The 14,083-nt window shown below is 42.0% G+C and overlaps 1 protein-coding gene across 1 annotated transcript in view; it reads right to left on the bottom strand.

Moving 5' to 3' along the window:
• LOC146981653 (E3 ubiquitin-protein ligase HERC2-like) overlaps positions 1–14,083 on the bottom strand; it is a 301,808-nt gene that overhangs the window by 248,739 nt on the left and 38,986 nt on the right. Inside the window, exon 3 of the mRNA XM_085787083.1 lies at positions 248–290. Coding sequence (XP_085643209.1) covers positions 248–290 — 43 coding nt within the window. The remainder of the gene's footprint in view (positions 1–247; positions 291–14,083) is intronic.

Here is a 14,083-nt window from a genome sequence, read left to right as displayed (position 1 = left end):
TGTCTATTTGTCTTCACTCTATTTGGTGGTTTTGGATACAGCTGTATAGGGTAGTTTATTGTTAGAAGACAATAAGGAAGTGAATGACTACTACAAAACTAACCAAAGATAACTTAACTTTTACAGTTACCTGCATGTCATTATGCCTTCGCCATGTGAACAGTGTTTTTACACAAAAAACTGTGGGAATAAGATGTGTTGACATGCCACTTTACTGTAGACCTTTGTGCTTCTATAATTTACTTACTGTCCACTGGTGCCATTTCCCCACGCAAAAATCTTGTTGTCCACTGTGGAGAAATGAAAGAGAAGAAAAATGTTAACGTAAGACATGTGGACTTAAATGGGTAAATATTGCTGTAAATGCAAGTGGTAATCTTGGAAAGCTGTCGATGTTTCACAGTAATAACTCAAGTTGTGCATTTTCTCTTTTGTCCTCAAGTGTAGAGTGAGCGGTGCCGTGTCAGTGGGTGGACCCTTCCCCGCTGTGTGAAGTTTGATTAATACAGCCTCGACAGAGAGTTCAGAGACTGGGGCCACCTCTCACACACCCTGCTGTAAAATAATGAGCCTTCAGCGGGAAGGGATAATATACAAGGGAGGGGAGGGACACTTCCTTAGTCTGAGTCCAAGCTGAATGTATTCAAATGAAATGAGGAGAGGAGGCCATCCTATCTGATTAGACTTGTCTCAAAAGAGAGAGAGAGAAGCCTACATATTTCTCCTTCTATGTACATGTATTTAACTGTCACCTCTCTGCACTAACAATCCAACATGGCACTGAACCATTTGCATATGGTTTCTATAAATACCTGGACCTCTACCTGTTCCTGCACTGACTCCAGTCATGCTGGAACACAGACGAGCCTTATTGGTCTTATGGGAACTCAAACACCACAGGGGTAACAGCCAATAGCAACGGACTTTACTCATCAAGCCAGCAGAGTTCTCATACATTATAGAGTAGGCTATATGATTTACCTAAGCTTGTCAAAAGAGAAAAATTATCAGGCAAATGTTGGGTAATAAATTGTAATCCGTGCTGCATATGTTTGACTCGTGACCCTTGGCATTTTAAGGGTTGGGTTATATTAAAGAGTTGCGGCAGAATGTGTGATACAAAATAACATAAAAGGTGAAATGCCACTTGGAAACTTTAGGGAAAATGTGCAAAACAGGTTACTAGCTTTTATGAGTGGTACTGTACAGTATGTTTCCCAGGATTTATACTAGATGATGCTGTTGTCACAGGGACAATAATACAAGACTTTAGTCATTTAGATGTTATTGATTTTTCATCAGTGAGTGTGATTTAACTTGGAATTTTAAAATGCAATTGTAAAAGTCATGTCATATTGTACATATTTCAAAATCTTTCATAGGCATAGGAGGACTTTTTTTCACGTCTGAGTCACTACAGTACTTACATTACCTTGTGTGATCATGTATTGATGTAATTATTTTTGATACCACGCAGCACTCCAACATTATTTAAACTGTTCATATAGTAACAAAGCATATGTGTGTGAATGTTGGTATGGACAGTACAATGTAGACACAGACAGCGCTGATTCTCTTTACTACATAACAAGACCACGCAATAAACACAGGAGACTGTAACTTCAGCTCCAGCTTGGCCGCCAGAAAGAAACACAACTTCTAATACACGGGTATGTTATAGGCTTTTAAGTGCTCCTGGAGAAATGCATATGGTAATAATTCATATGAAATTATATCCTTGAGCTCAGCTCAGAACGTATAGCTCACTGGAAAGACCACACTCATTTTGAACTACTGATAATTACCAGTCTATGTACAGTTTCTCTGGGCCCAGAAATAATAAGAAACAAAAATAGTTTAATGAAAGGACATCCATTAAAAGACCAGGCTTTTAAACACAAATCCTTAAATACAGCAGCAGAGCACAGAGAATTGCTGTAAAAATCAGCTCAGCTCAGTGGCTGCTGACTGTGGGCTGTGGTTACTCTAGAGCTGTTACTGTCATGCATAAAGAACACAAAAACAGTACAGGAGTCCAGGATTTAAGTTTACTTTTACAAGCATAAGAGTCCTCATTGGAATAATGAAATAAAGATGAGAATGAAAATGCAATGGGAATTAAGACTGTGACTGTTCCAGAGTTTTATTTTCTTGTTTCGTATTTTTTTGTTTTCTTTTGTTCTCGCACTTTTTGTTTCCTTGTTTTTGTTTTCTTTTGCTCCTTTAACTCTTGAGAATTGTTATGTGGGAGTATGATAAATAGCAACGCTTAGAGTGTGTATAACCAAAACACAAAAATATTGGCAGCCGTAGGTCTGCAGCAACACTCTGCACACAAGCACATTATTAAGAATATCTGCGTTAGCACCAGGCTTGGGTCAAAGAGTACACAATAATAATAGAATTCACAGTTTTTCATTCAGATTGCAAAAGTCCAAAAGGGGTGAGATGGAGAACTCTAGTTGACTGCTCCAAACTTTCGATGATCAGAGTGTTTTGGTTAGTTTATCAGTCTCTTTACACTGATTCGAATGTAGTTTCATTTCAAGGACGGTCAAACAAAGTAAAAAAACTAGGGGCTTTGTAGTTTATATATATGGCTAGTAATTTGTATTCATCCGAGTATCCAGATGCATCTATTCACTGTGACACCCCCCTCACCATGCAAATCTGAGTCCTCTGTTACCTTCAGAGTGGCAGATGTTTTTATCCCCCTCCAAACTACTCATCCAACCACCCACCCACCCTATTCCCTCTCTCTTTCTGCGGCAAGGGCAGCGGCTGGTGTGGGGGCATGGAGGCCGGAAGCGGTGCATCAGGCTGACGTACAGAACTGATGGGCAGGGCTGAGAGCTGGCAGTCTGACAGGTTGAGTGTTCACCCTCCTTTCACCCCCACTAGCCCCCTGCTAGCCCCTGCTGCTCTGCACCAAACCCAGGCACCAGCATCCCAGCGGCTGGTAGCCCATTGCTTTGCTCCCCCATAAAAATAGCCCATCCCATTATTCTTCTGCCTCCCCGGGGGCCACAAGGTCTCCAGCATCATTACCAGGACTAAGGATCTGACTCTGCCACCACCACTTGGCACTCCCCCTCCTCTCCCCTCACTCCTCTTCTCTAATTATAGGTCAAGCACTCTTTTTGTAAATTATAAAACCTTTGTTCCTATCAGGAAAACGGAACAGAAAGAAAAGATACCATGGAAGGAAGAGGAGCAAGGAGGAAGAGAAAAAGTAGATGAAGAAAAAGGAGGGAAATGGTGTAAAAATTAGAAAGGGGGGGAAAATTTTCAATTATAAAACCAAGCTAATTTGGTATGACCAGCGACTGTCATGCATGGTGACGGAGCTCCATTATGCAGTCATTTGAGCTCTTTCAAATTAGTTATGTTAATGTCCTGCGTGTGAATGTAACACTTGGATGGGACAAGATTTCAGCAATTAATTTCTACAGTCAGCGGAGAGACAAGCAAATTTATTTTCCCCCTCTCAGGGAATTGGTGGTGGAGGGAGTGAGGAGGGGAGAGAGCATTCTGGAGCAGGGAACAAGCTAAACACAAGACCTAAATAAAGCCTGAACAATGGGAGCCAATGCCTCCTCATTCATTCAATTGACAATGTTTTGCAGCTTAAACCTGTTTTATTAATTATGTTTGACATTTCCTTAATTAGTTTCATTTACACCAAATCAATCCCTGCTGCTGTACAGCGTCATTTATCATTTTAAAAAATTTGCATAGCCAGTGCTGACTTTTTCTACTTAATTATACATTAAAAGTGTCAGCCGCGCTTGCTGCCTGGCATTATCTGAGGCAGAAAGGTTTGTGGCTGGACGGGGGTGGCATTAATCATCAGGGCGGGAGCGGGCAATGGGTGCTCCCAGTCGCCAGCGGGAGAGCTGAGCGGGGCTTCTCATTTTCGAAGCTTGATGCTTCCGGGGCCATGGTGACCTCAATGACCTACGGGGAGAGGCAGACAAATCAGCGACCTCAAGCCCCAAAAACAAACTACAGCTTGTTTATAAACCACGGTAGTGAGGAAGGAGGGAGCATAACCTGAGAAAGAAAATGCTGGAAGATGTGTAATGGAATCAAAAACATGAGTTGAGAAGGCCACAGAATACGTAAATGTGCTAAAAGAACGCCTATACTGTATACCCAGATCACACCGATTCCTTTTAAGTCAGTCATGTAACATTTAAAGATATCAGTAATTTAATCACTACAGTAATAACTGAAGACAGAGCCCCAAAGATTTATCAAATTAATCGAATTCAGAAGATCTGAAAAAGATGATCATGCAAACATGGTGGAATTGTTTGCACAATTCTTTTTGTCATGTTTCTGTGGAATAAAAGAGAGGATCTAAGGCCTGTAGTACCTTTAGCGTTGACATAAAACAATAAAACTACTTGAAAACGACATGAGGTGTGGAGAGTAACTGCATCAGTGGGGAATAGAACAAGCAGGAGAGTGAGAAATATGATGCCAAATAAGTTGAAAATGTCAAAACAAACACTAAACCTGGAGAGATGTGAAAGCTAAGGAGATGGGATGAGATGGGATTAGGTTGGTGAGTCGAGTTCGAACGAGGTGTCACCACATTAACAACCTTAACAACCCTCCCTGACTGCAGACTCCTGCAGGAAGAGGACAGTTGAACCACTGCAGGCAGAAATGGCCCAAAGCCAGCGCCACATGTCTGGACAACTTTTGTGTCAACAGCTGTTGCACTGATACTCCTAAAATTGTTTTCCATAGATAGAATCGGAAGACTTAGTGTGTATAAGTCTGTGACAGTTGGTCTAATACAGAACAAAACACACCTTAAATTACGGCCAAATTGTCCCACGGGAGGGACAATGTGATGGAAAAGGTTAGATTTTTTTTTTTTTTAGCATGTGCAGGTACATGTCAAATATATCATTTTTATATACCAGTTTTTGTTGTTGAAAGTCTGAAATCACTTGCAATTACCATACATGTTCCACCATAACTCCAGCAGCAACACAGTTGGATGAGTCAACTGGCTGAGTATGGCTATTACTTTCCCCTCAGCAAGTTTTTGAACACACAGCAAACTGACAGCTCAAACACCTGGCAAGCTCACTCCAGAGTAAATCTTCTGAGTGTTGAGGTGAACATGGCTTTACAAATCACCCATTCAGGAACTGAGACAGAAATTGGCAGGTAGGCAGAGCTGTGGTGTCAGGAGTGAAAATTACTTTGAAATGCAGAGCGCAGTGAGAGGCTGAGTGAGTGAGTCTCTGAATGGTGAAAGCTATGGGTGTCACTGTGTACTATGTTCACATGGGAAATCAAACAAGTGTATTTTGGAGGTGAGTCAACACTTTTGTCCTTTGGAAAATGAAAATATTTGATTGTCAATTTGAATTGAGAATGGCCTCAGGTATTGCCACGTAAAAAAAATGCAGTGGATGATGGGACAGGGTACTTGCTCATGCACACATATACTGGATAGGATACTAGTCTTTACCTTGTAGTAGTTCTTATACTAAAAGTAATCTTTTAAAAGGAAGTATTTTTTTACATGAGGTTAGCTGTTTGAGGTGGAATCAGTGAAGGGGAATACATCCAGTATAAAAAGTGTTGGGGCGGGGGGGTCCGTCCCAAGCCACTGATTTCTTAAAAAAGTCCCCTGAATAAGCCGTATCAAGATGAAAAGAGAGGTCTGTAGCCATGGCTTTGCTTGCAACGTCCTTCAAGGGCAACACAAAAGAGAGGCGGGCAACAAAGAACCTGATGAAGTGGCTAATGCCCTGGCATGCCCCAACAGGAGCGGCAGGGGGCGGCCAGAGGCGGTGGCTACATGTACACGCCTCACTGCCCCGTTTGGCCTCAGCTGAAGTACTAACTATCCTCCCAGGATCATTAGATTAAGAAATACAGAAACAGAAGCAATACTTGTAATTGCAATGGGCCAGATCAATATTTGAAAAGAAAAAGAGAGAAAAGATACCCTCGCTAACAGACAGGGGACTGCCTCAGAATTAATTCCTAAAATATGGGGAATGGAAAGTCTAAGTATCAAACATCATTATTCTAGAACGTTCCTGATCATCATATTAATGGTGGCGCATCGACGGCGGAAGTTTCTATCATTTCAAAGTAAAGTAGTTGAAATAAGCCACTGACTCTTTTCGCTCATGAAAATATTATAATTTATAGAAGTGATCACTCTAAAAACTAAACTTTCCTTTCTCTATCTACAGCCCCTCCCCAAACATCACATCAATTCCCCAACCAAAAGCACCCCTTTAAATGCAAAACATTTCCACTATCAAGGATTATGCTTCCTTTCAGGATATATGAAAAACTCTTTGTGAAAATATGATGATGAATTCATGGGCCTAAAACTCTGGGGTAGTTTTTACATCGGCGAAAAACGTGGGGAGGGGAGGAGAAAAATCACCTATTTGGATGGCATACATTACCATTATTCTTGTATTGTGTCTCCACTTTTCATAATGACGAGGATAAGTGTCCTGCTCCGAATGCGTATCCGCTGACAATGGAGGCAGACATTACTTGGTTAAAAGCTCAGGGTCCTGTGGGTAAAGAGGCCCAGAGAATAAAGAGTATCCGTCATGGCTAACGAGCTATAAGGATAGCACATTGCCTTTATAAATCACTAGATCTTGCTGTTTATTTAAATTCATTGGTGCCTCATTATAACTGAGCTATGCACCTTTAGGTCCGAGTTGATTAGGAGTGCCATAGCTCAAAATGGCTTTTAATTCAGTGAAACGTAGCTCTGACCTTGGTGCCGTAACCCTGACTAAAACACGCAGCGACTCCCACATTAATAATGATGCTACCTTTACTGGGCCACGGAGCCGCGCCGCTGCTACTTAAAATATGTATTATTAGTTACCAGCGACGGCACATTTATCACACCAAATTACCCTTCGGTGTAAAACTGCTTAATTCTGGGTCCCTGTACCCCTCTGCACTATTACCTGCTCTTTAGAAAGGCCTGGAATTAAATGTAGGGATGAAATGTCAGGGTAATGGGGAAGAGGATGCGGGTCGATGGGATGCACACTTGATCATTCCCTTGTGGCCTTCTCCACATCCAGACGATATACTGAATGTGTCTTCCTCATAAAGGAAGTTCAATTGCGCCTTGCTTTGCAGACCTTTAAAGATGTAAATGAAGAGTTCTTCTTTGAAATATACTTTGCAGTGTTCATTAAATTTACATGCAAAACATTATCTACTCCATATGAGCCTGAATGAGAATACTATACTCTAGGTATCAAGACTTCATGAAAAATTTATCTCATAAACAGAAACTTTGGATGAGCGAAGAAAACTAAAGTTACCATAAACTTTTTATTGGCTAAAGTACTTTAAATGAGCGACACTCCGGTGACTTGGGTAGACACACAGTACATAATCAGGGATCTCACTGCAAACCTGCTCTCTCTCACACACACACATACACACACATACACACACACACACACAGTGTAACAAACCTACCTACTTACCATCCTATAGTTGACAGAGACAGGAGAGCGTCCTGCAGCCGCCAAACACTTATCTTTGCTCATCCCTTGTGTGCCCACCAGGGACTGATTACTTTGACCAATCGGCTAAATGATTAGATCAATTAGGTACTTTGGAGTGGCCATCAACAGTGGCCTGCTGCAGCTTCAAATCCTGTGGGACTTGGCCCATCAGAACTGCCTCATTAGGTCTCTGGACGTTACCCAAAAACGGCACCACAAAGACAAAGACAGAGGACCAGAGCAGATGAAGACAGTGGGGAGAGGAGAAACAGAGAAACAGAGAGAAGACTAAACTTCAGTAGGTGAATTAGATGCATTCCTACTGTAAAGCACCTCTGGGATCAATTGTGTTTATGTGGTGCAACATCTCAAAAACATGTAAAAACAATACAAAGCGATCTAACAGATACAATAAGTGGGAGTATTTTGAGTGTTAGCCATATAATCCATTTTTATGAGACCAATGGGAATGCATTGGTATACAGAATTTATTTTCTCTAAGGATAACATCAAACAGTCCAGTAATAATTTAGATTATGAGGGACAACACTACGTGGGGTTTACAAAGGAACACAGACAGTGCTGGCACAAACACATTTCTCATATCAAACACAGCCGTATAGTACATAAATATATGCACAATACATTAATGGTTCCTGCTCATCTGAGCAAGCGGCAAGGCTGGAGCAATGGGGGAAAAGAAGACGTTACACACGTTCCATCAGATGTCGAATCAATTAGTCACGACCATTTTCCAGAGTCAGAAATAACCACTCGTCCTCCAGTCTCCGGGGAGCCAGGGATAGGCCCGGGCAACAGAGGAGAGATGGGAAAGGATCCAGAGACCCAACAGGGGGGGAAAGGGAGGAAAATCAGAGAAAGGGAGAAAAGCGGATAAATAATGCTGTCTGTTCTATACTGCACAGACTAGCATCTCTATTTTCACTGGATTTTCATACATACAGAAAACTCTTCACTCCTACCAGAAGTGCTTTGCATATCAGAGGGCACTCATTCTGCGCAGTGCAAACACTGTGGTCATTAACATGGGATGGCATTATCCTCCTAATCACACTACAGAGGGTCTCCTCCATAATGTATACAACACAACTGTAGCAAAGACTCAAACCTTTTTTGACGGCATCATGGTTTTCATTGGGCTGCTGTTTGTGTCTTTTTCCTAATCACAAAGCATTTAATCTTTTAATCTGAAGCATAAAGCAAGTGTATACAGCACAGAGATCATGTGACCATTTTGCTAAAAAGGTAAAGAGACATGATTATTCTGTCTAACAAGGAAACAATGGGGATCCAGTCCCCAGAGCTAAAAATAATTTAATCTGTCATGTAGGTGCACAAATATCAGCCTTACACCTGAATAGCACCCATTATTACTGGATTCTGAAGTTGGTAGAAGATAAATCTTTTCTCTTCATCTATGCCGTGGTATGGAAAGGAAAAGCTTTTGTATCAGCCCAGATTTCCTTCTCGCTTTTGTAATCTCTCTGAACTGCCAGATTAGACCAATTTGTGGCAGATGGAGGAGAGCACAGACTGAATAAAATCATCTGCACTACTTTTTTTTAATGGTGTCAAAGAAAGCTAAATGTATTTATCTGCAGTTTTAAAGCATAGATTTAGATTCATTGTTACATTTGAGGTTTTTGGTTGACAAACATTACAGCACAGACAGCTAATATAAATAAAGATGCAAAAAGTAACACTTATACTCAGGTAATCACTCTTGCACTCCCAGTTATCTTCTTTGATTTTGTTTTTGGTGTAGGATTGTAAAAATTTTACCAAGACTCCATCATTTCACATAACCAGGCAACTGAAAGTGTTGCAATTACCATTACTCACATCTATCTCCCTTTCCAATGGTGAAATCTGTCCAATAAGGCAAAGACCGGGGGTCCCCACAGTAGGCTACACAGCACTAACCAGCCCTCTGGGTATAAGTGTTGTTGTTTGCACGTGGCCTCAAACCCCAGAGGCAGTGAGGAAGGAGACACAGGGAAACTAGCACAAGAGACACACAGACAACCCGAAACCACGGCAGAGGAGGCCACAGGCATCCCACAATCCCAACCCCAGTTGGTAAGGGTTGGCAGCAGAGCATCAGCAAGACGCATCACAAAGCTCTGGTCCCCGCTCTGAATCCGCCACATTAGATGGCGTGTGTTTGTGCCCTAGGGATCGCAGCGCCTCAGCCTGTGTTTGGGGTACTTTGTCAGATGACTCAGTGTGTGTGATTTATGAGCTCTGGAAAGGTTGCATTTCCAGCACACGTGGACGTCCGCATGGTAAATGGAGAAATTCTGAATTTATTAACATACAATGAATGATGATTAATGTTTTTTGGTATAGATCATGTTCTCTTTTCAGATGTTTCAGTGTGGGGGTGATGTATGTAGCAATAAAACAATATGTATGTGCTCAAGAGCACATTGTATGAGTGTTGAGACCATGACTTTTTTAGACTGTGTGCCTGTGTGATGACAGTATTGGAAGGTTTCATGCTGTTGTCTGATCTCCATGGACATTTATATATACACACGGCACAACAGCACTTCTTCTGCATGCATTATCCTCCACACAAAGTGAATTGTTCTCTTCTATGGCACAAGCATCTTGCATAGTCAATGAGAGCAAGTATAAATTAAAAACACCAAAAAAAACGGCGCAAAAGAATGCAATTTAGACCGGTATCACTATACATTTACAGGTCCATTCGTCAAAATCCCCACCATTATTAACTTTTGTATTCTACAACACATCTTGTGTCTCCCTCATCAGCTTTTTCAATATCTTCTCAAATACATTACTGCCAGTGTCGAGCGGGTACGTTCACCCTGGGCCAATTACTGCAGTGAACCATAAAGGTAAGCAGTGCTGAAGAAGGTTTTGTCATATATTTGCCTTTGTGTCCCAGCCAGACCCCCACAGTGGTAGGTGGGAAATACAGGGAATATCAAACATCTTTCTAATCACACAACAGAGGAATCAATATGCAGAAGCATGTTTCTGACAGGTTTTTGGGAATACGTCTATATGGGTGAATTTGAGTCTACCCACATGTTTGCATCTCCAAATGGTGAATCAAGGCTCACTTCTACTTATGCAATGACCTTATCATTTCACCCTTGGAATGAGGTTGAGTACAGCTCTATGCTTGCATGTGAAAAAAAAAGAAGAGGTGACTGGATGGAGTGATGATTCCAATGTGTAGCTAAAAAAAAGAAAAAATTAAATGTGTGTGTACGCATATCTTGATGTGGCTGTAAATATGTGCACTTTGACGTGACTGCGCGTGAGGTGTGGTGTGTGTGCATGTTTTGTGTTTACTGCATATGTATGAATGTGAGTATATACACAGCATACATGAGCCTCAAATGTATGTTCATGCGCACGTGCTTGTGGGTTAACTTCATATGTATGTGGTTGCTGTCAGAAGAAGCTGACTGGTGATGAGGGATGGAGAGAATCAGAAACACATTGGGCTGGGAATGGGGTGTGAGCCGCAGGGTCGCCCTGGCACAAAACACAACTGCCTCGCACATCATTACCCTCATCCCCCTAATGCGCACAACACTTAGAGCTACAAACAGGCTTGACTCCAGAACACAAACACAGGCACACGAACATAAAGCGCCACAGTCACACAGGACACCACACACAGAAATATAAGACACGCTAAGAACGTTTGCTATTGCTTACCATATAGTCTTAACAACAAAAACTTTCTTGTAAGCACTGTGTTTGAGCCAAACGTGATCAATAACTGGAGAACAACAATCCTAAAACAATATAAATGCCTCAGTCGTCACACCAAACTATACAACAGGCTGTCGGCAGGTCACTGTGGTTACTCTGCTAAGTGTATTCTTAACAAAGTAAGCCAAAAATGGCACCTCTCCACACCCTCACATACTTTCCCATTCTGAAAACACATTCAGTGCATTTTGAGACAAAGAAATGATAGCCATTTCAAATAGAATTGAGCTCCCCTGGGAAAAGTATATCTATTCAACTGCAGGACCTCCATAAAATCACAGTAGTTTCACACTGTAACGGATGCCTTCCTCCCTTCTTGCTGCATGAGAGGTTTTAAGAATGGTGGGATCGGGGGAGCGTTAGGGCAGAGAGAAAAAAAGACAGAAAGAGCAGAGAGAAGAAGATACGATGCAGAAGAGTGGAAGAGAGAGGTAAGCCAAGCATAAAATAACTTCAATCTAACATCCTCTCAGTGGGGCGGTAGGAGGCAAATAGCAATCCCACCAATGCCGTGTACTCAAGGGGGTTCCCCCCACCTCTCACTGACCCATAGAGAAGAGGATCATGGGAGAGCAGGGACGAGACAAACCCACTTCAATTAAGGCACGCCGATGTCTCGTCAGCACGGCAGATGAGGTGTCAGAGAGTTCAGCCGTGGATAGATCACAGGGAAAAAAACAGTTCCTTGCTCAGCACAGTCAGGGTCTTGCATGCCTTGGACCTTTCCTTCTGTTCCCCTTTTTGCCTTCTTTACCCCTTTCTGCTTTTCTTTCAACAGTCAGCAGACGTTTACAATATCAAGACTTTTCCCTGCAAGGTCAGTTTGGCTAGGAAGTCATCAGACCCACCACTGTCCCTTTCTTAGAGACTTCTTGGATTCTGGATAGATAAACTTCTTATCAAATTTGTGCATTAGCACCGAGCCGCCTCAACACACCTGCAAATGACATTTAAAGGTCAAAACGACATGTACAGGCGGGGAGTCTCATGCTACATATTATGGAGCATCAAGATTGCTGGGGGAGGCAGGGAGACAAATCAGAGGAATGTTTGGAAGAAAAGGAAGACAGAGAAACAGCTAAAATGAGCTGCTTTGTGGGGGTAGTCATAAAAAACAGCAGAGAGAACAGTGCCAAGTTGCCAGGTTGCTTTAAATGCCAAGGGAAATCAACTTATTGTGCTAATAAAAAATAAAAAAACATCCTATTTCCACAATACATCGCACCATTTAAGATCCACTTCTGCAACAGGAGCAAAGTGCCATCCTAGAGAGATTGCCTTTAAAGACAGAGGCCTGGGGGGTGGCATAGGAAAGGGGCACGCAGTGGAAAACCTGCTCCTAGTCTGTGCTGCTTCTCTGCCAAGGATGTGCAAGGAATACAGTGCATTCACAAAGTAAAAATAAAGTAGACAAACCAGTTTTTTCTAACTTCCTTAAAAAAAGAGTAGAGGCCCCCCTCAATTCTCTCACCCTCTCTCTAAAGATGTTTGATTGGACTGAATTCAGGACTCTGTCTGAGTGACTCAATGACTCATACTGTAGGCAGTTGTTCCCTAACCATCTCTGGGTTGTCTTCAGGTCATTATCACTCTCAGCCAAGTCCTGAGTCCCTCAACTCTGACCAGATTCCCTTTACCTGGTGCTAAAAAACACCAACACAGTATGACACCGCCATCGCCAAGCCTCACCACGGGCATGTGGCACTGAGGCCAAACAGCTCAATCATCAGAACAGAAAATCTTGTTTGTGTTTATGTGCAAACTCCAAGATTCTTCCATTCATCTTGTACTGAGGATTCTACTGTCTGTCACTTTGTCATGAAGCCCAGATCAATGGGAGTGCAACAGTGACGGTTCTTTTTATGTAAAATTCTCCCAACTCCACTTATGATCTATTTGGATCATCAGGTTCTTGGTCATTTATTACCAAGGCCACTGTGCTATTGGGGACCTTCAATGCAACCATTTTTTTTGTTGCCTTCCCGAGATTTATGTTTCAGTACAATCCTTTCTCTGAGTTCTTCAGGCATCATGGCTTGGTTCTTGTTCTGATATACACTGTCAGCTGTGAGGACGAGCTGTGTCTTAAAGGGACTATGAGTTTTGGAAAGCGAAGTGTTTTCACGCTACATTTCCCATAAGCCTCCGTACGCATGGTGAAATTCTTGGACCAGCGCAAGACGGACGGAAGCGAAAACATTTGCCAAGAATGTTTTCATTGATCAAGAGTGAAAGTCGGAGGTTCGAAGACGATCATACCGTCGTAGTTCCGACTATAAATGGCGATCCAGGCGGCGTTATTCCCATGACCCACCGGGCTGCCCGGGAAACCGAAAGTAAATACTGGGCAAGTCGACCACTAAATAATAATATCAAAATAACCATAAAGACAAAACGATATATTTATCGAAAATGGACCCATTAACATGTGTGGGTAGCGTAGATTCATCCACATTAATATGAGACTCTTTTAAAACCAAAAGCAAACTCCTCGGGGTCTCTTTAAATAGACACGTGCTTTTCCACGTCATGTCTACAGATCTTCACTACAGATGGACTCACTGCTAATTTATTTTTATATTCATCACTTTTTATTAATTAATTTACAAGAATGTCCTCTTAATGTTTTTCATTATGGTGTATTAGGTGTATACAGTAGTTTAAAAAATCAGAGTGAAGGAGTCTGAATACTTTCTGAACGCACTGAATCTCTCTCTTCTCTCTGTGATTAGACTGACATTACCATAATATCGGCTTTGTCACCTCACAGGCCA

Source organism: Trachurus japonicus, chromosome 9, assembly GCF_045865225.1.
Source record: "Trachurus japonicus isolate A0001 chromosome 9, Traja_1.0".
Taxonomy (NCBI): Eukaryota; Metazoa; Chordata; class Actinopteri; order Carangiformes; family Carangidae; genus Trachurus; species Trachurus japonicus.
Note: the sequence above shows the minus strand (reverse complement) of the source record. Positions and strands in the feature narration are given on the sequence as shown.